Raw genomic sequence first — 26,938 nt, 5'->3', positions numbered from 1 at the left:
CCTTAGGCGACTTCGCATACTTTTAGCTAATAACCACAGAGACTACAGGTGTGGAATGGTTTTCAGGCTTCATCCATGGAGCCCTTCTTGCACAGCAGCAACCGTGTGTTTGTGTTGCAATTCAGAACATAACTGGGACTGTTAAAAGTCCGAGGCATGTTCTGCATCTCAACTGCTCCATCGTGATTTTAATCCTGTGTGGCAGGAACACAGTTTGTAATAACTGAGGATACTACAGAGAAATTGGGGACAGAGAAGGAACTGATGTAGAACAAGCCTGTGGAGTTGGCTTGAAACCAGTTGGAAAAAGCTGAGATGTCTCGTACATTTCTTGTAAAGTATTTTTTTATTCCATCCCTCATCTTGGCTTATTGGTGTGTAATGTGGAACAGTTTTTAGCTGTCTGCTGTTGACATTACAAGAGATGAGGAATCAGTGCATAAGGACAATGCTGTGCCCACAGTCAGACAGCACTTGTGAGACATGTGATGTCCACATGAAGAGAAGTGGGGATTACAAGGGTGAAAGCCAAGGGCATGTCACACTGGTGAGGCCAGTGAGCACAGGGAGGAGGTAGCAGCTCTCAGGGTGTTCTCTCTTCATTTAGCTAAGAGAGGGCTGAGGTATGGCCAGAAGGAAAGCAAGATCAAGAGCAGCACTGTTCCAAATATCAGTAAGCACAAAACTGATTGTCTGATAGCCCAGCAAATGTCTGAGACTGAGACTGGAGCAGTCAGATGGTGCTTGGTGATGTCTTCCAACCAAGAAGCTTGATCTCATTTCCCAACGTGATTGTGGTGTAGGCGGTCCTGTACCAAGTCATGTATGTACTAAAATATTCCAATAGTGAACTAACTTTGAAGACTTGGTTATCCCAGACATGAAATAATGATGTTTCCGTGGTGGAGTACAGACTTCAGTTCACTTTGCCACTAGTCCATTAGAGCAGGACAAGGACCAGAGTGCAAAGATAAATATTTGATTGTCAGTGTGTTTAGCCTGGAGAATCATGCTAGTTGGTTACTCTTCTCAGTGCTCAAGACTGCTGTGAAAACCTTTTGGGTTATTGAAAACTTTGAATATTTTAGTTTGGGCACCAGAAAAATTCTGTTCATCACCCTTGGCATGTTCGGTAGAAATTTGAACTCCACACAGGTGATGTTGAAATAGATATGATCAAACTGATTACCCATAAAAATGAATATTATGTCCTAGTGATTCCTGCTGTAGGGATATGAACTAAATTTGTGAATTACTGCTGAAGCACACATCTTTCTTTTTTGGGTTTATTCATTTGTTCTGTATTTTTTGGAGGGGGGAGCAGGTGGTGATTGGGAGGTTGGGGGGTTTTTTTGTTTGGTTTTTCCTCCCCTCACTGCAAATATAAAAAGTAGACTTTACCTGAATTGAGACCTCCTTAACTAACTTGATTTTTTTTTTTTTTTTGGTCTGAGAATTTACTAATGTCTCCTGTAATACAAAAGATGCTTCCCAGTCCCCTTTTTGGGACTTGAGCAGGAATTCTTAGAAACTGTTTAAAACACATGCTGGTTTTGACTTTATGTCAAAATATTTGGGCATATCTTCAGTATGTTTATTTTAATCCATACCTTGTGTGATTTGTGAGATAAGTGTTCAAAAGGCACCCAAAGATACAGATCAAGGGAGTTTGAGTTCTGAATTCTGACTTACTCTTAAATATAAGGTTAATGGTACTTTTCTGTGTTAGAAGCTGGGTGTTCTTTGCTTCTGCTGGTGCCATTTCTTAGGTTCTTTGTTGGGATTTTGTGTAGGAAATCCAGAAATTAAATTAGTAATGGATGTAAAACACAGCTGTCTTGCAATGGTGGGAGCACACAACTGGGCCTGTTAGGATTCAGGTTTTGTGGCGTTGGTTGGAAAACTGTTTCATTTTGCAGTTTAAAGTGCTTTTGTCAACTGGACAGAAGTGTGTGGGCCTTCACTTCACTGTCACACCTGAGAAACAGCTGGAGAAACACTGGAGAAGTGACAGGGAAAAAACCATTGAGTTGTTCTGAGGCCAAGTAGGAAAATGGGTGTTTTCCCCAAAGGCTGCTTTAGACTCAAGTTTGGTCTGTATTTCTAAACACCCCATGTATAGAATGAATTTCAGGGAGTGCGGCAGTCAGTGCTATGTGTGTCGTGTCCATACACTGTCATCACTGTGAGCAGTGTTACCTTTGCTTACCTAACACCTTGACCAAACTCTCTGCACACTGGCTGTTCCAAAGCTTCCACTTCTCTGGTTTCAGCAAATTCTGCCGTGTCAGCATCCTGCCCTGTTGCTTTTTTTTATGTTTATGGGGGGTGGGGGTGAAGGCTGGACAGACTTCTACATTAAAACATTCAAACTGTTTTAAGAAAAATTGCGTAGATACCCGTTGGTTGGACTTGTTCTGCAGCTCTGCTTCCAAAGGTATGGAACTCCAGGTCCAAATAATGGCTGATTTGTTGTAGGAAAGATCTTCGGGTTAAAAAAAAAAATCATCTTGTGGTGGGCTTGTAGAAAACATGTCAATCTAATACTTAAACTTTTTCTTTGATTGAATACAGTAAACCTTTTTCATAGCTCAAATTCTAAGAGTTAAAGGTTCAAAGATTTGGCTAAATGTGTGGAATATATATATATTTGTGGAAAACAACAGTTTTTAAGGAGTTCCATCTGTCGATGGGAGTTCATCCCACTGTCCCTTTATTGTCACGCTACACTTGGGAAGTGTTTTGCTTTGACTAAGTGTGGTTCTTCTGTCCAACAGCAGTGAGTGGAAGAGCATCTGCAATGTCAAACACTCCTACCCACAGCATTGCAACCTCAGTGTCCCAACCTCAGACGCCGACTCCGAGTCCCATCATTTCTCCTTCAGCCATGCTGCCCATCTACCCTGCTATAGACATCGATGCCCAGGTGAGCCTGCCACTCTCACAGATGCACAAAGCTAGTTTTTTTCTGCATCCTGAATAATTCAGTGGTGGCAAATAGCTCTGTTGTATAATGGATTGGGGTCTGGGGACTGGATTTGCTGCTTTTAGGAAGCCAGAACAACACCCCAGAGTCGCAACCCGCTTTCCTCTGTGCTCTCGCCGAACAAAAAAAAAGTCTCTGAATGACTAAACACTTGTATTTCTTATTCCTTTGTTGTCAGTGTGATTATGAGAAACAGCAGAGTTGTCTGCTGACAGAAATTAAATGTTTTCTGGCCTGATATCCTAAGACAAAAATAAGCTGTAAAGCATTGCACACTGAGTTTTCGGTTGTGCTTCCAAATCGTTGGCCAGAGATCACAGAGGTGTGAAAGTCTTGAAACTAATAATTGCTGTGGTTTTTTTAGCAGGAGGAAATAATTCAAGCTCTCACTTCCACTAAGGGAAAGGCTTTTCTGTAATGAAAATTATTGTTGAAAGGGCAACTTTATGTTGACTTGGAGCTAGCTGGCCATCAGCAAAAAGCATACACATACTAACTGGCATATATCTATGCACAGCTCTGGGCTATACATGACATGACTAAGGTTTGGGCAGCATGGAGTAGAGGAGAGGCAGGAAATCATTGTGGAGAAAAGGAGAGAAACCTCTGGAAAATCAGCCTTTGCTACTTAGTTGCTTGTGGTACTTGGCTTGGATTCTGCTGTGATGAAGCCTTTGGCTGAACCGGAGTGTTAAGAATTAAAGACAGAATTCTTACCTTCATTATACCATCTAAAGGTCACAGTCAAGCAGTGGTAAAGAAGTTAATCTGGTTAACAGAGCATAGATGAGAGCTCAGTTCTTGAAGAATCTTCAGTTCCTGTCAGGATTTCTTCTTAAATCTCCCAGCAGAGCTGCCTTGAGAGGTAGAATCCTGTCATGAACTTGGACACAGAAGGTAGCTGTGGGGGCATCAATAAACATGCCCTTAGCTTATCGAAGCTTTTTGCTTTGGCATGGGTGTAATTATGTTTGGGCTAACATGCACTGTAACAGGGGCTGTACTTGAAGGAGCAAGTATTTATCTTCTGTGTATGTCTGTTTGGTTTAGACTGAGAGTAACCATGACACAGCCTTGACACTGGCTTGTGCTGGTGGCCATGAAGAACTGGTACAAACCCTGCTGGAGAGAGGAGCAAACATTGAACACAGGGACAAGAAAGGTGGGTATCTCACCATGGCAGTACACAAACCCTGTCTGCTTTGCCAGTGTGTCCCACAAAATAAATCTCCAGTAAGCCTAGACTTCATGTGAAACCTTTAGGCTTGCTTTTCTGGTGGTTTTACTCATGTCACTTATGAACGTGGACTCTTCAAACAGTGTTTTCTGTTTCAGGGTTTACTCCGCTTATTTTGGCTGCTACAGCTGGCCATGTGGGTGTTGTGGAAATCTTACTGGATAATGGAGCTGATATTGAAGCCCAGTCCGAGAGAACCAAGGACACTCCCTTGTCTTTGGCTTGTTCAGGAGGGAGGCAAGAGGTGAAGTAAACCTTAAATCTTCAGAAGAAGTGTGTGAATGACATATTGTGTTAGTACAGTACAGGAATCTTCCAGAGAAGAGACAGTCACACAGGATGTGTGTTTAAAAAAGATGCAAAGAGCTTCACATTTTCCAATTTAGACATCACAATGTGTTCATAGATTGCTTTTTCTATTTCGGTAACTTGACTGGTGCTGTGCAGGTGTCCTCATGAGTGTAGTCATTAGTGCCCCATCATGGGACTTTCACGAGCATAATCAGGTATAGATAAGAAAGTGAATGCCATGAGTGTTCTTGCTGAGAATCAGTAGCTGGACACAAATGGGTGCCATATGTGAGCCATATCGTAGTTTTGGGGGGGAAAAAAAAGGGAAAACACTGGGCTTTGGGCAGCAGAGATGATGTCAGAATACCCTTCTGCCCAAATTTTTGGGGTTGACAGTATATTTGTTCTGTGATTTCATGGGAAAACATTCTGATGGAGAGCTGTGCATGTCTAATCTAAACTTTTTTAATGCTTAAAACCTGAAAAAGAAGCAAATTTAACATTGCACTGGCAGTGACACCATGGGTTTTCACCTCAGGGTACACTGTGATTTTAAGTTGCTAGACAGTTCGGTTTCTTGTCACATCCTCTGCAGGAGAGGACAAAAAGCAGAAGTACTCTGTGCACCATATTGAAGCTGAATCTCTGGTTTGGCAGGCTTTAAAGACAGCTGAAATAATCATAAAGAGATCTGCCTTTTCTTACTCTGCTGTTCAATTTGGTATGAATGGTTGAAGCACACTAATCAGCAGTCATGATTGATGTTTTTTTTTAAAGCAAGTTTTACACTGGCTGTGGGAACATAGTTGTTGCCTCATCCGGTCATGAAGGCAAGGGGTGTAGCGAAGCAACTGATTAAAGTGGCTTTCTTACCATTGACATCTTCCAACAGATTATTTAGGTTTGAAAAGCATTTGTCTTGGATAGATTTGCAAGTTTGGGAGAAAACCAGATGTTATTTGTTGAAACACTGCAGGTGGTGGAGTTGCTGCTAGCTCGAGGGGCAAACAAGGAGCACAGGAACGTGTCTGATTACACACCTTTGAGCCTCGCCGCCTCAGGTGGCTACGTGAACATTATCAAGATTCTGCTGAATGCTGGGGCAGAAATCAATTCCAGGCAAGTTCTCTTTTCACCCATTATCTCATGGGCTCGCTTGTGAGTGACGTGAAGACAGTGTGTGTGTTCCCTTGGTTTTCCCTGTGTAGTTCACTCTCTGTGTGTGCATCTATGTCATGCTTTTGCATCCATTGGGAGGTAGAAAACAGCTCAGGTGTGAGCTGCACAGGGCCAAGCACAAGTTATGCTCCTCATAAGAGATGCCCTTCAATTTGAAGCAATCAAAAAGTAACATGGGTGGTGTTTCTAAGTAGAAGTACTTGTCCTAAACAATGCTGCTGTGGAGAACCCCTTGTAGGCTCAGCAGATGTTAGTGTGCAGCTGATTTTTCAGTCTTGCATAAGTCCTGTGCCTTCATTAGTTTATAATAATCACATTTCTGAAATGACCTTTAGAGCAGTTTTGGTTCTTTCTTCCTTCTCTTTCAGAACTGGTAGCAAATTGGGCATTTCTCCCTTGATGCTGGCAGCCATGAATGGGCACACTGCTGCTGTCAAGCTGTTACTGGACATGGGCTCTGATATAAATGCCCAGATTGAGACCAACAGGAATACAGCTCTGACTCTGGCCTGTTTCCAAGGAAGAACTGAGGTGGTCAGCCTGCTGCTTGATAGAAAAGCTAACGTTGAACACAGAGCCAAGGTAAAGAGCAAACAGCTGAAGGGGTCCGCAGAAAGAGGTGCTTGTAAGTCATCGTGTGTCTGTTGTTACCTGATTTTCTTGCCTTTGTGCAAGTCACCTTCTCCAGGTCTCTAGTCCAGTTAACCGAACTGAACCAGATACTGTATAGAAGAAAATGGCTGCATTTAAGGGCTAAGATTTTGGTGGTTGCAAAGCTCATCAAAAGATGTGCTTCTTCAAAAAGGTGTTGATCCATCTTCAGGTGCTTACAAGCATAAGGACAGTAATGCATTATGTTTGCAAGTTAAATAAATACCAGATCTCAGGTAAGCCCCTCGCCCCCCACTAATGGCTTCTTTCTCCTGCTTGCTTGTTCCAGACTGGTCTCACACCATTAATGGAAGCAGCTTCTGGGGGATATGCGGAAGTGGGCAGGGTCCTGCTGGACAAAGGTGCAGATGTCAACGCTCCCCCAGTACCGTCATCCAGAGATACAGCTTTAACCATTGCAGCAGACAAAGGGCACTACAAGTTCTGTGAGCTTCTCATTAGCAGGTACTGTGTTTGCAAGTGAGCAACTTAAAGAAAAATATGGCTGTATTTAGACTTCGTTTTCCCAGTATACAACAATATTTCCAAATATACACTAAAGGAAAGGTTCTGTGTCTGTTGACTTTTACTACATAATTTAATTTATCCCAGCTACTCAAACGAAGTTCTTTTTGGAGTCAGAGTGCTTCCTTTTGCCCACATGCAGGGTTTTGATGGAATGTATTTGGTTTTGTAGGGGAGCTCACATTGACGTGCGGAACAAGAAGGGGAATACTCCGCTGTGGCTGGCAGCAAATGGGGGCCATCTTGATGTTGTCCAACTGCTGGTCCAGGCTGGAGCTGATGTGGATGCAGCTGATAACAGGAAAATAACTCCTCTCATGGCAGCCTTCCGAAAGGTAGAATGTGAAGTTCAGCTTGGCTCTTAACTAGGATTGTCTTGATCATCCCTACACAGCTTTTAGAAGTAGAACGTACTGACAGAAGCTACATACTTAATAATATGTCAGTTAATTTGAATACTTGGCATTGAATCTTCAGAAACAGATATGTGTGTCACCTGTGTAATATCTGTGTTCAGTTCTTACTGGAATTTGCTTTACAGGCAGTGTAGTGTGAGGCTGGTTCTGGTGAGTGTGAGGGGTGAAAATTGCAGAGTTTCTGTCTGATAGAACTGGGAGGAAATAGGATTGGTTCCTTATGCAAGAGAGGATGAGGACTTTGGTCCAAAAAAGTGCAGTTTAGCCTGATTTGAGTCTACAGATGATTTTGTTAGCAAGTTGAGGTGCTGCAGTACTGGAAAAATTGCAGATGACTGTAGAAGCCTGCAGCTGTTAAGCTGTTAAGAGCTGGGCATCTGAAGACTGCCCCGAAAAAGGCAAAAGTTTGTGAAAATACTTCTGGAGTAAGGGCAACCTGACAAGAGGTAATTATCTGCCTTCTCTGGTGTCAGAAATGTGCCTCACTAGTTCAGAAGGTGAGAAAGATCTCAAAAAAAGTGTTGAGAGCTTCATGTGTTGAGCAGTTGAAAATAAATATTTTGCAAGGAGTGCTGGGACTGAAGTGTTTGTCAGCAAAGCAGAGGCAGCTGGTCTGCTAGAAAATGTTGACCTTGAAATTTGTTTTGCAGGGTCATGTGAAAGTGGTGCGTTACCTGGTGAAAGAGGTAAACCAGTTCCCATCCGACTCGGAGTGCATGAGATACATAGCAACCATTACTGATAAGGTAAGATGGGAGGGAGGAAAACGCTTGAGAAGGAACAGTGTTGTGTCTCCGCTTCAGAGACAATGTTATGAATTCTCTTTAGCTCACTGGCCACCAGCTTTCAGCCAAAGCATGAGTCCCATTGGAATTGTTGAGGAAAAACAGCAGGAAATGAGAACACGTGGCGCTTTGTACTCGATGTCCTTTGTCATTTCAGGAGATGCTGAAGAAGTGCCACCTGTGTATGGAGTCAATTGTTCAAGCCAAAGATAGACAGGCTGCAGAAGCCAACAAAAACGCAAGCATTCTGCTAGAGGAACTGGACTTGGAGAAGGCAAGTGGAAAGAGTTGCAACTGGCAGTATTTCTCTCTTAAAATTCCAGTTTCGAGTTCCTTCAAGATGAGGTCGGTAAAAGTAGTTATTGGGATATAGGAGTGTGTGTATTCACCATAATTGGAGTGTCTGAGCATCTTGTTGTTCAAGTAATCTTTGAACTTTGATATTATTCAGAGACATTGGATCAGAAAATGCCAATAGAACTATTTACTCTGTACCAAAAGAAGGATTCTCCAGTTTTGTACCAAAAGAAGGATTTCTGAATATGATTCTGTCAAAAAAAATGAGTGTGGCATTTTCTAGTCATACTCATATGGATCTTAGGTCTAAACCCTGTTTTGTGACCAAAATTGTAAAAAAATAGACTCATTTACTAGAAACTATATACTGTAGTAGAAATAAAACAGGAAAGTCCATGGAAATAGAAAGCGTTTGGATTTCTTGAAATGCATGGGACACCCTGTAATGCTGTTCCATGTGCTTGACTTGTAGCTAAGGGAAGAAAGCAGGAGACTGGCTCTGGCTGCCAAAAGAGAGAAAAGAAAGGAGAAAAGGAGGAAGAAAAAAGAAGAACAAAGGCGAAAACTAGAAGAAATAGAAGCAAAAAATAAAGAGAATTTTGAACTTCAGGCTGCTCAGGAGAAAGAAAAATTAAAAGCTGAAGGTGATTACTGCATTATTCCAAGAAAAGAATGAAATTCTGTATGAGCTGACAACTGTAATAGATTTATGGATCTCTGCATAGTCAAGGGTTTTGTGTGCTTTGTCGAGCTTTGTAAAAAAGTTAGTTCTAAGTTGTTTGATAGGACAGGTGTGATTTGGAAAGCAAAATACTCAAGTTTCCTCAAACCAGCTAAATTATCCCTGCTTTGTCTTTACTCTTCCATCAGATGATCCCGAGGTCCCAATGGAGCCTCCCAGTGCTACCACCACCACCACCATAGGTATATCTGCAACCTGGACAACGTTGGCAGGCTCTCATGGGAAGAGGAATAACACCATCACCACAACAAGCTCCAAGAGGAAAAACAGGAAAAACAAAGTAACCCCTGATAATGTTCAGATTATATTTGATGATCAGCTTCCGATTTCCTATAGCCAACCAGAGAAGGTGAATGGGGAATCCAAGAGCAGCAGCACTAGTGAGAGTGGTGACAGTGACAATATGAGGATCTCCAGCTGTAGCGATGAGAGCAGCAATAGCAACAGCAGCCACAAAAGTGACAATCATTCTTCCACAGCTGTCACTAACACACAGAGCAACAAAAAGCAACCGTCGGTGCTCGTCACTTGTCCAAAGGATGAGAGGAAAGCAGTCCCTGGCAAGTCATCCATCAAGTAAGTTCCTGTGACCGTGTATGCAAAGTGTAAGTCATCCTTTTTTTCCCCCCCATATAATGACAGCATTTAATTTCTTTTGCAGGTTGTCTGAAGTTATTAATGAAGTGACGAATAATTCCTTGTCTACTTGCACAAAATCCGCTCCTTCTCCCCTTTCTTCTCCAAATGGAAAGCTAACCATTGCTAGTCCTAAACGTGGTCAGAAAAGGGAAGAAGGTTGGAAGGAAGTTGTGAGAAGGTAAGCAAAATATTCCCCTAATTCCCTTTGATGCTGTCCTTTGTGTAGCCTTCCCTGGAGTTACTAAATGACCTTCTTTTAGTGGATTTGAGATCTCACAAAGGTGCTGTTGCATAGGTTGAATTGGAAAACATGGAATTCTTTTGACCAACCTGCCCACAGCTTCTTGCCATGGAAGTGTTTCCCACTTAATACTGTTTCCTTTTTATATAGATCCAAGAAGGTTTCTGTTCCATCAACTGTGATTTCCAGAGTTATTGGCAGAGGAGGATGTAACATCAACGCGATCCGGGAGTGCACGGGAGCGCACATAGACATTGACAAACAGAAGGATAAAACTGGAGACCGAATAATCACAATAAGGTGAGCAGGATTCTGCATTGGCTCCCTCCTGTGGGTATTTTCTCCTTGAAGAACATTTGTCTGTACAGGAAGATTAAAGGCTTGATCTGGTTGTTCCTTGGAAGATCACTTGAAAGCAGAGGAGATGAATGGGGTGGGGAAACAGAATACAACCACCAACAGGTACAAAAGACAGCTTGTGATATAAGGTAAAGCATAAATGTTGGGATTCTGTGTTTGGGCTTGTTTAGACTTGGTGAAATATGAAGGAATATTTAGGGAAGCAAATGTTTTATCCATTTGAGTTTTTTGGGATTTGGAATTTTCAACTTGAACTTGAGTAGTTGTCTGCAGCAGGACTGTGCCAAGCTCAGTTTTTTGGGTAGAGGGTTATTTTCCTGTTCGTGTTAGTGTGATGGAAGATAGGCTGGATCATGTGTGGGAGATCCTTGGCTATAATGCGTGTAAATGCTTTAGATGCACTTTTCCTGTCCTTCCTTTTTGTAGGGGTGGCACAGAATCGACCAGACAGGCCACACAGTTGATCAATGCTCTGATTAAGGATCCAGATAAGGAAATCGATGAACTGATTCCAAAGAACCGTTTGAAAAGTTCGACTGTAAATTCCAAAATAGGGTCCTCGACACCTGCCACCACTACAGCTGCTAACAGTTCTCTCGTGGGCATCAAAGTGACCACCGTAGCTGCTTCGTCGACATCTCAGAGCGCCTCCGCGCTCACCGTGCCTGCAATCTCCTCAGCATCCACTCACAAAAGCATTAAGAACCCCGTGAACAACGTGCGGCCTGGTTTCCAAGTTTCTCTTCCGTTGGCATATCCTCCTCCGCAGTTTGCACACGCGCTCCTCGCTGCTCAGACTTTCCAGCAGATACGTCCGCCTCGGCTGCCCATGACGCACTTCGGAGGTACCTTCCCACCAGCTCAGTCCACGTGGGGTCCGTTTCCCGTCAGGCCGCTGAGCCCTGCGAGAGCTACGAACTCGCCGAAACCTCACATGGTGCCTCGCCATAACAGCCAGAGCAGCAGCGGTTCTCAGGTGAATTCAGCAAGTTCTTTGACGACGAGTCCCACGGCGACGACAACTTCAGTGGCTTCTACTGTGCCTGGATCTTCCACGAGCGGTAGCCCGAGCTCCCCTTCGGTCAGGAGGCAGCTGTTTGTCACAGTGGTGAAGACGTCCAACGCCACCACCACCACCGTGACAACCACAGCAAGCAACACGAGCACAGCGCCCACGAACGCCACGTATCCAACTCCTACTGCCAAAGAACACTACCCTGCATCTTCCCCCTCATCTCCCTCTCCTCCTGCGCAGCCGGTGGGCATCTCCAGGAGCAGTCCTTCCGACTGCGCGGCTGCCTCTCCCAATAAAGGTGCGCCTCCGTCTGAGCCGGAAGCGGGGAGCCCGCCCGCAGTGGATGCGGGTGGCTCGACCAGCAGCAGGCAGCCCAATCCTGGGACCAGCAGCTCCTCTGTGCATCCCGCTCATCAGCAGCCCCCGGGAGCTCCTCTGCCAGAGGCCAGGCCCCCTCTCCAGCAACCTCAGGTTCCTGCACCAGATCCTCGCATGGTTGTGCCTCCAAATCTAGCAGCGACGAGCTCATCTGCTCCCGTGGTAGGTGCGAGCAATGCTCCAATGACCTACCCCGTGTCCCAGGCGTCCATGGGGTCCGCTCAGCCCGCAGCCAAGATGGAAACCCCGGCCATCAGACCGCCTGTCCATGGAACCGGCAGCGTCCACAAGAATCCGGCTCCTGTGCAAAACTCCTCTGTCGCAGTCCTCAACGTTAACCACATCAAAAGGCCCCACAGCGTTCCTTCTTCAGTGCAGCTTCCTTCTACCTTAAGTACACAAAGTGCTTCTCAGAATTCGGCCCACCCGGCGAACAAGCCCATGGGGAACAACTTCAGTGCTACTCTGCCTTTTGGGCCCTTTAGTACGTTGTTTGAGAACAGCCCCACGTCTGCTCATGCCTTCTGGGGTGGGTCTGTCGTTTCCTCTCAGACAACACCAGAATCCATGCTATCAGCAAAGTCCTCATTTTTGCCAAATTCAGATCCGTTACATCAGTCTGACACTTCCAAAGCCCCAGGTTTCAGGCCACCATTACAGAGGCCAGCTCCAAGTCCCTCAGGTAAGTTTCTGGCTTGTGTCCATACCATAATAATACAGTTTATTCTCATGTTTTTTAGGTCAAGTTGAGTTCATTTTAAGTGCCCTGTCAAATCTAGTAACAATTTGGCAGCCGATGGGCTCGATAAAATAGGATTTTTGCTGTTCCGGTCTGTTCTCCTGTAATAGCTGAGATAATTAAAACACTCTTACTTCCACCTTCCTTCCCTACCAGCTAGCGACTGTTCTAGTTTGTGATACCTTGTCCTGAGGCTGCAGAAAAATATGCAGCATCTTCCAAGGGTTAGGATGGTAAAAAGAGTGGTGTGTTGATGTGAACTTGTAACTTACAAGAGGTGTGTTGTCTTAATTACTAAATTTGATCCATAAAATGTAATTTCCTTCACTGCCTGAAATTTTTAGTGAGGTGTTGAGCTTTCTGCCCAAAACAGAGGCCAAGGGGTTGTCACAGAACCTGTTCTGTAGCTTCCAGAATGTTCACACATGGTGTGGACCATCTCTGCCTGTTTTTGTAGGACCACTGAGGTGTTAATGGATTGAGAGATATGACAGAACTTTTTTTCCTGTTTTGCGAATATGATGGTGTTGAATTTTTTCATCTTGATATACTTACTAGTTAGCATTTTGGCTACGGCCCTGTATGCCCCTAAGATACACAATAGACTAAGTCTTAGATCCCTAAGATTTTATTTTTCCCTTTCTTCCTTGAAGAGGACACAAAGGGAGCGGTAATTCTTGTATTTTGAGTATCTTGGCTATTTGGTGACATTTGGTGTTAATGAAAGGAGAATCATTCTTGATTTATGTATACAGCACAACTGCCACAAACTGAATAGACTTGCTGAGTGTGAAGGTTAATACTCCAGTTTCCTTTGGAAAATTGCAACACACAACCCCAAAGATGGATTGGATTTAAGTTTCCCTTTTTTCCTTTTTATTTCCATGATACGGGCCACCTCTTGATGGAGATGTTGGAGTTCTGGGAGTCACTTGTGCCCATTTTCTCTTGTAGGTATTGTCAGTATGGATTCTCCCTATGCTTCTGTAACACCTTCTTCTACACACCTGGGGACCTTTGCCTCGAACCTGTCAGGAGGGCAGATCTACGCACCCGGCACACCTCTGGGTGGAGCGCCTGCAGCTGCTAATTTTAACAGACAGCATTTTTCCCCTCTTAGTTTATTGCCTCCATGTTCATCAGCATCAAATGGTGAGTTCTGGTCAGCGGGAAGCTGCTGTATAAATAAAGCTGTCTCGCAGAACCGCGTAAGGAATTCCGGGCGAAAATCCTTAGGGTAGGTTTTCTGGCCCCTGCAGTTTGGAGTTCTTTGGACAGAAGACAAATAAGCTGTTAAGTGCTGGCTTTATTTAGGGAACATGTTAGTCTGTTTCATTGGCAAAAATAATGACAAAAAACCCTTGCAGGGAACAAAGAAAGACTTAAAAAAAAAAAAAGAATAAAAAACAAACCCAACAGAAACATGGTTTTATGTGGGCTTATTTCAGCTCTGGTTTAGGATATAATCCGCAAATGCTCTGTGCTGATAGACAGTGGTGCTTAGTTAAGGTTATGTGGTGTGTGTCCAGTGGCTGAGCTGCCAGGGCATGATAAGTATTTTATATAAGGGACTAAATCAATGGTGAGTATCTCCGTGATCTGGAAATAAAATTATCCTGAGGTGGATGAACCTGGCATTAACCAGCTGCCCATTGTCAGTTGCTGGACACTGAAGGATAGGTTTGTGGGATCTGGCTGCCATCACTAAGTGCTCCTGTTGCTCTCCTTGCAGAATCTCCTGCTCAGTCTGTGTCTTCTGGAGTACGAGCACCTTCTCCCACCCCTTCAGCAGTGTCCTTGGGATCAGAAAAACCCAGTAACGTTTCTCAGGACAGAAAAGTTCCTGTTCCTATTGGGACTGAACGGTCTGCACGTATTAGACAAACTGGAACGTCTACTCCTTCCGTAATTGGGAGCAACTTGGCTGCCCCAGTGGGACATAGTGGCATCTGGTCCTTCGAAGGTATAGGTGGCAGTCAAGGTATGTGTTGTTCATAGATGCACTTGAATTGATCACACCATTGTGTTTGCCAAACTTGTCTTCAGCACGGGAGGATGCAGAAGCGAGTGCCTGAAAATACTGAAATGTTCTTTCCCAAGGATTTGGAGCAGGGACTTGTCTTTGCCTTCCGGTCCACTTACTTGTTTTAACAAGGTTTCTGAAACCCTCAGGGGTTTCTGAAAGTGTCCTGGCTGTGAAGATATGGTATTCCAAGTAAGAACAGGAAAAATAAAAACAGGGTTTATAGGGATCATTCGATTTAGGAGGAGGGAAATTAAGGTGTCACAAGATAACTGTCTGGGGTTTTTTGTTGATAAAGAGATTGATTGTACAGTAGGAGTTAGTATTTAATTTGTAGCTAAAGTAGAACCTTTTGTGCTGAGGATGGTGTTTTTATAAAGTGATAATATTCCACATTTGGGTTTCCTTTGTTCTTTCCAGCCATTTGCTTTCTACTAGCACAAGGCTCTTGGCTCTCCTGGAGTCACACACAATTTAGTACTTCAGAATTTTACTAAGAATTTCAGTCAGTGATGTTATGGCTTTTCTCACCGAACTTGTCAGGAGTCTTGGATGCAAGTTTTGGGAGACTGATGAACTTTTTTCATATTGATGGAGTTTTTTGTGCTGAGTTGATTTTTAATTTCTTTAGGTTTTTTGCTTGGGATGGGGGGTGTGAATATTGAGACTGTGTTGGATTGGATGTCTGGAAGTCCTGTCGGCCTCCTGCACAAAATGGGGTTTGCCATGAGTTCTGCTTGTGTTGCTCAGGGCTTTATCCAATCTACTCTGGAAAACCTGCAAGGATGGGAACTGCTCCACCTCTCAGAGCAATCTGTTCTGCCCCTTGACTGAGTGCAGACAGCTTAAGGTTTTAATTGACTGACTGTGCTCGGGTTTTTTCCCAAACACAAACCCGTTTTTTATTTGGCTAGTGGTCTTTTCCCAGATAAAGCTTTAAAAATTTAGTATTTATTTGCATTGTGTGGCTGGAAAAGTCCTTCGTGCCTGTCTTGGCTTTTGGAATGCTGCTTGCTTTCTGCTTTTATCAATTACTTCAACATTTTGATTTTCAGTTCACAATAGGATTGGCTCTTCTCTACTTGAGTGTTAGGGTGCCTCAGAAATGTTTCTGTACCCCTTCTCCAAATACAGTTTTCTTATGATTTGTTTTGAAAATTTGATTTTTGGATGTCTGGGGTTTGAACTGTAGTACTGATACCAAGCTGCCTCTGGTGAATTTGCAGAATTAGAACATGAGCCTATGTCTGCAGCTGGTCATTTTCTGGTTATGCTTTGTACGGATACTTCCGTGTCCCTTAGAATATTAAATAATTAATGGAAGAACGGTAGTGAAGTAGAGCAAATAGTCGTCTTAGTGCACATATGCTTTCCACAGCACCAAAGGCACGAGGAATTGAGGTTTTTGGAGAATCTGAGGGTTTTGGAGGAGGGAGAGTTAGCCCAAATTCCAGCTTTGCTGTTGAAATGGAGGAAAGTTGCAGGGGCAGCGCTCTGGTTGCAGGTAATTGTTCCAAACTCCTGGCAGTGGCTCAGGGTTCCTGGCTTGGGGGCTGCAGGTGCCGTTTCTGCTATCTTCCGTCCTCTGTGCTCCTGAGCTCTAGTGCAGGTGGAAGCCCGAGAGCTGCGGGGTGAGCAAGCTTGGAGGCTGGAAAGCGGCGGTGAGGGGTGTTGTGGATGACGCTGTGTCTCTGTGCTGGCAGATAAAGTGGACTGGTGTCACAGCGGAATGGGAAGCCACATGATCCACAGGCCCATGTCTGATCCAGGCGTGTTCTCGCACCAAGCCATGGAGAGAGACAGCACGGGAATCGTAACGCCTTCTGGTACATTCCATCAGCCCGTCCCTGCAGGATACATGGACTTCCCAAAAGTTGGGGTAATGACCTTCTTGGACCCGATACGCAGCATGAACCCCCTTTTGTCCTTCTGTCTGTAGTAGCATTCGTGAAAGCATCCTGATTGTTTCTTTTCCTTCCCCTCAGGGAATGCCTTTTTCTGTGTATGGGAACGCCATAATTCCTCCCGTAGCCCCCATCACAGATGGTACTGGAGGCCCCATCTTTAATGGGCCTCATGCTGCTGACCCATCTTGGAACTCGCTGATAAAGATGGTTTCAAACTCCACAGAAAACAACGGGCCTCAGACGGTAATTGTTCCCTTTTTTTGGACTGTGTATTTTACTCAGAATATATCATGATTCCTGTCTGTGCAGTTGTGCATTTGGGAAAAGAAACCTTGGGGCAAAATTTCATAGGAAAAGCCAATTTATGTGCTCTTAGTTAAGCTTTCCTTTCCCAAGAAGGGAATACAGCAACAGGACTGCTGCTGGGCTCTGTAGTTTAGGATGTCCTGACTGTGTTAGGAGCACACGGAGGAAGGGCATAAAGCAGCTCTTTAGGAAGGGAGTAAGTAGCTCTTTGCTGCTCTGATCTTGCCTGGCTTGTCCACTGAATATAATTTAGGCAGAGGGATTAATTCCCCCTAAACCTCTTGTTCGTATTCAGGAACTAATACTATAATGGAACATTAGTAGCTCTGGTTAGATTATGTCCTGTGATTGTTTAATTAGACAGTGAGCTCTGTTACACTGTTACTAAATAAAGATGTTTCTGGGCTTAATTTGCTTGGGAATGATCCAAGCTGTGGGGAGCAGCTCCCAGCTCTGGCAGGCCGTAGGTGTGTGGGAGAGGAGGTTCGGCCACAGTTCAGGTATTGCTCTGATGTGTCTCCTGATCTCTGCGAGGTGATTTCTGGTTTAATGAGGAAACTTTGTCCCCCAAAGAAGCTTTACTTGTCCCCAGAGCTGAAGGTGTTAGGGGAAAATAAGGCAGCAGAAATCAAGTTCTTGTTTGTTTGAACTCAGGGTCAAGAGCAGAGCAAGTCTCTTGATCTGGGAGCTGGAGGATTCGGGAACTGGGCTTGCAGATCATTTGCTGCACACACAGAGCCCTGATAATTATCCTGGACAGGGAAAACCGTGAGGCCTGCAGTGTCCCTGTGAGCTGTGCCCTGCTTGGAGCAGCCCAAAGTACGGTGTTAATGCAGGTTTCTGTTGCAGGTGTGGACTGGAACTTGGACACCTCACATGAACAGTGTGCATATGAACCAACTGGGCTGAGTGGGATCAACGTGCTGGCCTTGAGATTCCTTTCTTTGCAGAGGAAACCACAATTGGCAGAAACAGTTTATGTGCTCCCAGATCATTCTACTGATGTGCTTGACTGAAGTGTGTAGGCTTTTTGCAGAAGAACTTACTAACTGACCTTTTTCTGTGAACATTGTGACCACCCATTCCCCACCATCATATGTTTCAACTTAGTTAGACTTTCTTCTTTCCTTTCCTCCTCCTTTTTTTTTTTTTTTTTTTTTTTGACCTAACTTTCTGTTGAAGCTGTTCTTTGGCTGGTTGGTTTTAGTACTGTAAACTGCTTCTGAGCAAACACAGAAATTTAGCAAAATTATGTAAACTTGATCCTGAAGTTTTAGAATGGCAAATAAATGTACAATTGTTTACATAACAAATGGCTAAGCAGAAAGTAAATTTCAATATGTCAGTTATAGAGGCTCTACTTTATGTAGACTTAAATTAATGTGAGATATGTACCTTCATATTCAGAAATCTGGATGTTTCCTTCATACATTAAACTATTAATAAGCATAACTTTTCTACTTGTGTAATTTAAGTAAGTTATAAAAAGAAAAACACCCCAGGCATTAACAGAGGGCGTTTTCCAAATGCGTGTTGGATTTTTTTGGGAATACATACGTTCTCTATTTGACAGCTGGGGAGAGCTTCCCCGCTAAAGGCTCCAAAATGCAGGTCTGTTCCAGAATAAGCCCTGTCAAGCTTTATTTGGAGAAGTCCAAGTGGGAATTCCCTTATACATTGTCAGGAGCTGTCACCTCTGTGGACAGCAGTAGCAGGAGATTGGGGGGGGGGGGGGGTGGGTCCTCTGAGGCTGGGCTGGGTGAGCAGTGACACAGATTCAGTCAGGATCCCTGTACAGTTCCCATACAGAGCATTTAAAGGAGATCTACAGCTCGGATTTAAGAAGTATTACTTGGTTTTACTATGGTTCCTCCTTAGAAAACCAGGAAAAAACACCTCAGATGCCCACAGAAACTACTGCCTTTTAACTGTTGTGATACTTGAGGTGTCCACGAGCCTTTTGCATACCCAAGTCTGTATACCTGCCGTTAGGTGCTGCTCTGAATAAAAGCAAGCTCCTTTTTCCAGCTGCCTGATCACCTGAAATACATCCCGTAAAGATGTGGTGGTAGCAAAATTAATTCCAAAGTGAGGAACTGCTCAGAAAAAGGATTGAAACTCCATCTCACACCTTACCGTGGTGTGGGTGTAGTGCCCTTCCCCTCTGCTACAATCATTTGCTGCAGGCTTTAGTGCTTTTGGGGGTTATTAATTACGAATCCCACTGAGAAGTAGTGCTCACTATTTATTACAGCCATGAAACCGGAGTATTTTGTTGACCTGACAGTTCAGTCCATGCCTGCGGTAGCACAGGCTTGATGCCACCACTGTGGCAGTGGGCTGGGCACGGGAGATCCTGGGTGGGGGAACTGGACCATTTTTATTCTCAGTGCCTTTTTTTTCTTAATTTTTCCACAATGTAATGCTTTTTATTTGTCCAATAAACCAAGGAACGTACTCTTTTGGGAGCTGGCAGGTGCTCTTTATTTGGGAAAAGGGAACAGAACCAGGGTTAGGACAAACATGGAGAGGAAAAGAACACGGTGCAGAGTGTGTATGGTCTAAGGGGGATTTTGACCTCTCCTTGCCACAGAAGGGGTAAGGAGACACAGTTCAGAACCTGGCTGGGCAGGAGAACACTGCTAATGTGGAATGAGAATGGCTCGTTAATGATTAATTGCTCGTGAATGTAATTATTAGGCCGTGAGAGTTGGGGCTGTTGAGCCTGGAGAAGGGAAGGTTGTGTAGATTTGCTATGGCACCCTTACAGTATCTGAAGTGGCCAACAAGCAAGCCCAAGACTTCTCCTTGTCAGAACTGTAGTGATAGGACAAGAAGTAATGGGTACAAATGGAAAAAGGGGAAACAGGCTAGATATTGGGAAGAAATATTTCCTGGAAGAGGGGTGAGATATTGCCCCAACCCTGGGGCTCAAAGGGCTCAAAGGCAGTTTGGATAAGACCTTGACCCTTCACGCAGGGTTCGGACAACGCTCCCGGGCCCGTGGTGTGATCCTTGGGGATGTCCTGTATAGGGCCAGGCATTGGACTCCCTGATCCTCACGGTTCCCTTCCAACTCCGCCCGTTCCGTGGTGTGGTGGGAGGTGTCCCTGCCCATGGCAGGAGGGCGTTGGGACTATTCTAATCTCCATTCCAGCCCGTACCAGTCTGGTTACAATATAATGCAGGTAATGGAGCGAGGTGCTGCCCTGCCCTCGCTGCCCTTCCCGTGCCCTCAGCCGCCATGGCGGCCACGGCGTGGCGCGCTCCGGCGGCGCGCGGGCCGCGCATGCGCCCCACGGGAGGAAGCCGTCGGCATGTGGCGGCTCGCGCGGGCGGGCGCGCGGGCTCCGCCGGCCCTGGCGGTGGCGGCGGCGGCGGCGGCGCCGGGCGGCCCCGGCGGCCCCGAGGGCTGGTACGAGTGGGCGGCGCGGTCCGCGCCCGTGCACTGGGCCGAGGGCGGGCTGGCGGCGCTGCAGGAGGCCACCGGGCTGCCCTGCTGGGCCGCCATCGCCTGCGGGGCCGCCGTTCTGCGCAGCGCCGTCACCCTCCCGCTGGCCGCGCACCAGGGGCGGCTGCTGGCCAAGGTGGGAGCGCGGGCGGCTGAGGGGGCGCTGAGGGGGCGCTGAGGGGCGGGCGGGGCGGGCGGCTCTGAGGCGGGGAGAGGCTGTGAGGGAAGGACTGATGGAGGGGCTGAGGAGGCCGCGGGATAAACATCTCAGTTCTTTTATTGCAGCGGCTTTAGGGGCGTTTCGGGTTTTTTAAAAGAATTTCGTTATATTTTGTGCATGTTTTGGTTGCAAAACGGAGCGTCTATTGCACTCTGGAATAATGGGGTCTCTTATGCTGCGGGTAGTGACTGTTCACTGCCGAGCTGTGTCCTGATGGACTTCATTTTATTACTCTTTATTTCATTTCTCTCTCTATATTATTATTTATAGATTTCTGTCATGTGTAACACAATATATTTATATATTACATGTAGTATATCGTAAATAATACGTTCTATCATACACATTTTCTATTATATATAGTTGTATGTTATTATATATATTTGACTGTTATTAATTTTTATTATTGTCATTTATTTATTTTTATCATTGAGGTGGCATTAAAGCTGGGTCTTTTTAAGTGAAGTAGCTGATCACAAGTCCTGATTGCAGGCAAAAAGACACTTGTTAAGAATTGCCCTGATTTCAGCTGTGATAGTACTCATTTTCTTCTTAAAAAAGTATAAAATCTAAAAAGATAAATCTGAAATTCTGTTTTCATTTCATGCAGTAGTAAGGGAGTATCTTTGATTGTCACTGTAATTACTTGTCAGTGTAACACTTGTCGCTGTTACCTTCCCGTGGTTATTTCGTTTGAAGAGAAAAGGTGTTCATTGATATTGAACAAGGCATTGACAAGATGTCTTGTCCCTCACAGGCATTTAATACCTGTACAGATATTAAATTATAGTGATAATTAATATGTTTGATACCTGTGCTGGCATACAAGGGTAGTTAATGTGTGTAATACCTGTAGAGGAATTAAATTATCCAGTGGCAATGTGTATGTTTAATTTCTGTACAGCTATTAAATTTTACAGTGATATTTTAATAAGTGTAATACTTGTTCAGCTATTGAATTACTAATGACAGAGGTGAGGAGAGGAGGCGATTGCTACCTGCCGCTGTGCCCAAACAGTTCTCCTTTTCTTTAGCTAGCTGGAAAACCTGCAGCCCGAGATTAAGGAACTCACCAAGCGCCTTCGCTATGAAGTTTCAGTGCGTGGAAAGCAGCTGGGGTGGTCTGAAAAGGTGGCCAGGTACGAGGGGGACTGTACACACCTCCTGAACCCGTTCCGGAATGAGGCTTGGCAGGAAGGAAGATCCCACAAACAACACTTTTACAGGAAGATTCTGCCATTGCCCAAAGCTTAGATTTTCTTTCCCCTCCTACAGTTTATTTATCCTGTTCCCTTTCAGGCATTACGCATTTCAAAGCTCTGAACTTTTGTTTTCCTCTCCGAAAGGTTTCACTTCACGAAGAACATGCGGAGGATTGTTACGGAGCTGTACGTCCGGGACAACTGCCACCCCTTCAAAGCCACCCTGCTGCTGTGGGTGCAGATCCCCATGTGGGTGTGCGTGTCCCTGGCTCTGCGCAACTGCAGCGTCGGTGCCCTGGGCTCAGCAGGTGCTGCATCTGGACACCTGTCTTCTCTCACTGTCCCTTTTTATTCACCTACTGCTTCCACAGACACCTTGTTGGTTAAAGAGCACAATGTCCTGAGCTTGCTGTACAAGCTGACATAAGAACAGTCAGCTACTAAGGTTTTAAAGTTAATATAGTTTGAACTTAATCTAATTAATTAATATAAATAATAGATAATAATATCATTTGAAATTAGTTTTAAACTTAATGTAGTCTGATAATCCTATTTAGCAAGTAATATTACACATGCCACAGCACACTCACTGTTAGTCTGTCTTTTTTTCTTTCATGTGAAATACTGTAGACAAGGTGAATGTGAGGGTTTTTTAAATTAAAAAAAAATACATACCAATTTTTTAGACAAGAGTTCACAGTTTGTTCTTTTAAGCAAGAATGTAGCTAGTTATAGAGTTACTAAGAAAAATACAGTATTTTCAAAATCAGGAAATAAACACTGTAAGTTACTGCATTCTTATTTTTCTCATTGACTTGTAAAATATTTGAGATCGAAGTAGTTTTTAATCACAGATTTACCTTTCAGTGGCTGTCATGAGCTAAGATGGGTCTCAGCTTGTATCTCCCACTTTTCGTACTCAGATTGGTAGCAGAGTGTTTAACCAAGGATTTCTGCTTTAATCATATTTCTCATGTGGATAAAACATACCTAGAAACTTGGGTGTATGATTTAACCCATGGTACAGTTCTGGCTCACTTGAGACAGCAAATTATACTGAATTCTGTGTTTTCTTGAAATGTTTCCTATAGTACAAGAACAGTTTTCATCAGGAGGAGCACTGTGGTTTACGGACCTCACGGCACCCGATTCCACGTGGATTTTGCCCGTTTCCCTGGGGCTGGTGAATTTGCTGGTGGTGGAGGTACGTTGGTGGAATAAAACAACAGTGGTGACTGCAAAGGGCTAACACATAAAGGTGGCTGCAGATTATCACTGCTTTAAATGCACTGGGCAGAAGTGAAAAATAATCTGTTTGCCCTATGTACTTTAATGCGTAGGTGTCTTGTTCAGAGACCTCAAAGTCTGATGTGACATGTCTCAGATCTGCTTGAGCTTCAGTAATATTTAGTCTTAGCTAAAGTTTCTTTTAGAATGCTGCTCTAATGACCTTTCTGGGTGTTAATCCTCAGTCTGGTCATTTCAAAAAGACGTTGTTTATAGCTGTGAGTTTCTCCTCTTTCAGATCTTTGCTTCCCAAAAAAACCCGCAAGTTTCCCGGTTCCAGAAGCTTGTTACGAACTTCTTCCGCGTGGTGTCTGTGGTGATGATCCCTATTGCTGCCACGGTGCCCTCTGTAAGTACCGAGGTCACCTCTGGGACGTCACCTGTGGCTGGTCTGGTCGGTGCTTAAAGGACAGCCTGAATGCCTCGTGTGTTTCGTATTGCTGCTGCTGCTGTGTGCTTGAAAACAAATCACATGTTTTGTCTATATGTATGTTTAAATCTTGATGCCTTTGGAATATTTTTGTTCAAGAGGGAAGAGTTTGCAACCTTGAAAGGACTTAATGTCCTTCGTGTAGTCTGAAAAAGGAGAGGAAAACTTATGTAAAGACACGTAGGCAAATGTTTGTTAAGTGGAAACCAGTGTAGTTCTTAAATTAGGAACTTTTCCACATCTTTCTTCAAACACTTCTCATTTTTACCAGGTTTTCTACTGCAGAGTATTCTTGCAAAAACAAAGTGTCTGGTTGTTTGGCTCATTCACTGATAGTTTCAAATACAGAAGTTGAAGCAAGTTTAATATGAATTAATTTAAGACCTGTTAAGCCTCAGTGTAGATGACACTTTTCCCCCGAAGAGTTCAGAGACAGACAGTTACATTTCACGTGGAAGCCATTATTGCAAATGAGAGGAGGAGTGTTTTAGGTGAGTTATTTTTATCAATACCTGGGAGTACCCCCACAGCTGTGGTTCGGGAGGAGTTGCCTAAACCTGCTGTTTTCCTTGCCCCCAGGAAGCTGACCTGTGCTTGTCTTGTTGCAGTCCATGGCGCTGTACTGGCTGTCCTCGAGCCTCGTGGGACTCTCCCACAACCTCCTGCTGCGCTCTCCCACCTTCCGCCGGCTGTGCTGCATCCCAAGGACCAAATCCGACTCGGATACTCCTTACAGGGACATCATGGCTGCCTTGGCTGCTAAGTACAGCTTCAAGAAATGACACTGAACTGCAGGAAGAGCTGTCTCAGGAATGAAGTAGTGCTGTTTCAGTGAGATGTACTTATTTGCTGTATATTTATTTTCCAAATAAAACACTGGCTGGCCATAAAGAAGGATTGGTCAGCAAAAATGTGTCTTTACTGGGTAGCTTTGTTTCAAGTGTGGTCATTTTGCAGTTGCAATAGTCCAGAAATCCAGGTTTATCTCCTGAATTATCGTAAGGAATTGGCCAGGTGAGTGTTAAATAAAACCGTGACTCATGTACGGTGCCTCTTTTTTACTGTAAGTCCTGAAGGTAAAGAAGTTCAGGGGTTTTTTTTGTTAAAATTATCAGGAATTAATTATTTACTTGAACTTTTTATAAGATTCCAAGCTACTACTGTGATGTAAACTAACAAAAATCAGAAGCAGAATTTTTAATGCAGACTTGGAAGCATTTGTTTGAATTGTTGTGATAGCCTAGTGGAACTTTCCAGATAGGGCTGAGATACACTTTCTGACTAAAATTAGCAGTTTAGAAGAAAAAGTGCAGATGTCATTGTACTAATAACACTTCACTTTACCTGTGGGGATGTTTCACTGATGTCTTTCACTGTTTTCACTGTTAGGAATCTCAGAACATCAGTGATAGCGTTATATCCGGATGCTGCCAGGATATTCTTATACCAAAAAAAACCCTCCCCAAAACAGGTGTGAAACTGAAGGTAACACAGCCAAAAGCATCTCATCTAATGGTGTCTAACAATTCAAAATCCGCAGGTAAGGAGATCAGAATGTATGTGACAAAGCCCTTTCCAGGTCTGCATTGCAGGTAGGATAATGTTCTAGCTTTTTAAAGGGCCTTACGGATTTCTCTGAATGTTGTATTGTCATTTTGCCTCAGCCAAAGGTGTTGGAAAAAGACTCTGCAAAAAGGAGTGAATTTTTGTCTGGGAAGCTGGTGGTAGGGGGAGCTGGTGCTCCATGCAGTGCTGAGGAAAGTCACCTCTCCTTCCTCAGCAGTCTCACCTGAGAGGGTCTCACGTTCCCAGCCTGTGAACCGGGCAGGCTGACAACAGCTGTCTTGTGTAGTAAAAATATAACATGAGATTTCTTAGGAAGCATAAAGGGGGCTGTGAAACTGCTCACTGAAAAAAAAGCCTCACAGCTCTTGTCAGGACCCCAGATGTTCAGTGCAGGAGATTGTAATATTTGCAGTTCTCCATTTATGTATGTTTATTTTACACACTTTTTACCTTATAAAATTACATCCAAGACCTGCCAGTGGGAGTTAAAAGAGAGTAAGGTTTCTCCAGTGAGTGTATTTGGTGGTGGATTTCTTACAGCATTATTTTAGGTCTGGAAGAGGGTTGTTGTAACACTGCGTGTACTTAGGAGGGAGACTTAACTTAAGGAACTGAAATCAGGCAAGTAGATGTTCCCTGAATGGGTTCTGTTCTGGCAGAACTCAAAAGTGCTGAAATATCCTGGCTGGAGAATACATGTTTCATTCTCTGTCTCGAAGATGAAGTGTAAACTTCAAGAGTAGGGCTGTGATGCTTCTTATCTTTGGTGGTTGTGCCCTGGAGAAAAAGGGCTTTTGTTTACCCAGAAGCTTACCTCTGTTCTCAGCCATAGTAGTGACTCTGTTCAAATACTTCGTCTGGCCTAAAATCCTTGTCTCAGTGTTTGATGCTGTTTCTAGCAAAGAGGATTGGAGCTTTGCTGTTTGCCTTCCCATGGTGATGTAATTATTTTGTTTTCAGTTTCCATGTTGATGAGACAAAGATGGAGCAAAGATACGTATAATGATGTGTGTCAGGTCGAATGAGTCCTTGTTGACTGTGGAAGGGCCAAGGGAGGTTTCTGGAGAAGAAATAAAAAAAAAACCTCTTGAGGTGTTCTCTGAGAAACCCGACTGAAGTGTCTTAAAAAAGCCTGTACAATATTCTTTGTGCATGACACTTTAAGTAATGTGATCTATAGCCCTGTTTGGCTTAACTGTGTCTCCACCTCTCCTGTTTGCCTCCTGTTCTGGCTTTGCTGAAAACAAAGAAATTCTAAGTAAATGACCAAAACCCAGTAGTAAGAAAAGAATTGTGGTTTTAGAAAGGAGGGCAGTTTCCTTCCTAACTTCCATCTGATTATTAGCCTGGAATACTCTAGGTGAGGTGAGTTGGCCCCTGTCCCATTCAGGAATGAGATGTCAGTATGATCCAACACCTTTTACAGGGTGCTGGAGGGGATGCTGCTGTCTGCCAGAGAATTTGACACCTTGCTAGTCCACCTGGTTGTTCTTTGGGGTTGTTTTAGTGGGGAATCCAAACTCTTCATCCAAAGCTCAGTTACTAGGGTGGGTTCCTTGAAGTGCAAGAATTTTTTTCAAGGGCTAAGTGTAATTTTTGGCATGGTTCCATGATTTCTGGAAAGAAAAAAGGTGTTGAAGTACTGTTGAGTGCGCTGCTCACATGGAGCACACGGGGGTGCTCCAGCTCCTGTCAGCTGAAGGGCTGCCAGGTTCTAAAATCCAGGACAGGCAGGCAGGCAAGCTTGGACTAAAATATTTTTCTTCTCTGTCTTTCGTCTTGATGCCGTTTCAGAACTTAATCAGGCTGTCCTTCCCAGTGTACACTTCTTTTCCACCTCGCTGCCGTGCCCCTTTGAAGTAACCCAGTGTTCAACACTGCTGAGCTTGCTGCTCCCTCTTTGCGGCTGAGGACGCCAAAGGGAAGCGGGCAGGTGTTGGAACAATCCCTGGTTGTCTTTGCAAAGCCCTCCATTTGTGCAGCCATGTGGCCAGCTGGCAGCAGGACTCCTTTTTTCACTTGATATTATTAGCCTACCTGTATTTAATTAATCTGACTGATTTCT

The 26,938-nt window shown here is 44.3% G+C and overlaps 2 protein-coding genes across 6 annotated transcripts in view; both read left to right on the top strand.

Annotated features, from left to right (window-relative positions):
• ANKRD17 (ankyrin repeat domain 17) overlaps positions 1-18,169 on the top strand; it is a 54,047-nt gene extending 35,878 nt beyond the window's left edge. For 2 of the 4 annotated variants that reach the window (XM_032107986.1, XM_032107988.1), the window contains 19 exons: positions 2,781-2,926; positions 4,037-4,148; positions 4,322-4,467; positions 5,491-5,633; positions 6,062-6,275; positions 6,634-6,809; positions 7,042-7,204; positions 7,936-8,031; positions 8,228-8,344; positions 8,840-9,011; positions 9,238-9,685; positions 9,771-9,926; positions 10,140-10,289; positions 10,776-12,424; positions 13,436-13,633; positions 14,214-14,462; positions 16,208-16,383; positions 16,490-16,654; positions 17,567-18,169. In XM_032107986.1, the coding sequence (XP_031963877.1) occupies positions 2,781-2,926; positions 4,037-4,148; positions 4,322-4,467; positions 5,491-5,633; positions 6,062-6,275; positions 6,634-6,809; positions 7,042-7,204; positions 7,936-8,031; positions 8,228-8,344; positions 8,840-9,011; positions 9,238-9,685; positions 9,771-9,926; positions 10,140-10,289; positions 10,776-12,424; positions 13,436-13,633; positions 14,214-14,462; positions 16,208-16,383; positions 16,490-16,654; positions 17,567-17,626 (4,736 nt within the window). In that variant the 3' untranslated portion in view covers positions 17,627-18,169. Of the gene's footprint in view, positions 1-2,777; positions 2,927-4,036; positions 4,149-4,321; positions 4,468-5,490; positions 5,634-6,061; positions 6,276-6,633; positions 6,810-7,041; positions 7,205-7,935; positions 8,032-8,227; positions 8,345-8,839; positions 9,012-9,237; positions 9,686-9,770; positions 9,927-10,139; positions 10,290-10,775; positions 12,425-13,435; positions 13,634-14,213; positions 14,463-16,207; positions 16,384-16,489; positions 16,655-17,566 lie in introns of all 4 variants that reach the window. The other 2 variants (XM_032107985.1, XM_032107987.1) reach the window with 1 other exon arrangement.
• Positions 18,170-20,034: 1,865 nt separating this feature from the next.
• LOC116444469 (cytochrome c oxidase assembly protein COX18, mitochondrial) lies at positions 20,035-24,349 on the top strand. 2 transcript variants are annotated; one of them, XM_032109895.1, is made up of 6 exons: positions 20,035-20,304; positions 21,427-21,527; positions 21,735-21,898; positions 22,682-22,794; positions 23,116-23,226; positions 23,916-24,349. In XM_032109895.1, exons 1-6 carry the CDS (start codon positions 20,035-20,037, stop codon positions 24,087-24,089), a joined length of 933 nt encoding a protein of 310 aa, XP_031965786.1. In that variant the 3' UTR covers positions 24,090-24,349. The 2 variants fall into 2 exon arrangements, with proteins under 2 accessions (XP_031965786.1, XP_031965787.1); XM_032109896.1 differs by having other exon boundaries at positions 20,050-20,304; positions 21,423-21,527.
• Positions 24,350-26,938: the final 2,589 nt, after the last annotated feature.

The sequence above is a fragment of the Corvus moneduloides genome, chromosome 5 (genome assembly GCF_009650955.1).
Source record: "Corvus moneduloides isolate bCorMon1 chromosome 5, bCorMon1.pri, whole genome shotgun sequence".
Lineage (NCBI taxonomy): Eukaryota > Metazoa > Chordata > Aves > Passeriformes > Corvidae > Corvus > Corvus moneduloides.
The sequence above is the reverse complement of the archived record's forward strand: the minus strand, read 5'-3'. Positions and strand labels throughout refer to the sequence as shown.

Coding starts and splice junctions, on each gene's coding strand:
- LOC116444469 (XM_032109895.1), top strand. CDS start 20,035: ATGTGGCGGCTCGCGCGGGCGGGCGCGCGGGCTCCGCCGGCCCTGGCG. Junction 21,528..21,734: donor TGGTCTGAAAAGGTGGCCAG/GTACGAGGGGGA, acceptor CCTCTCCGAAAG/GTTTCACTTCACGAAGAACA. Junction 22,795..23,115: donor TGAATTTGCTGGTGGTGGAG/GTACGTTGGTGG, acceptor CTCCTCTTTCAG/ATCTTTGCTTCCCAAAAAAA.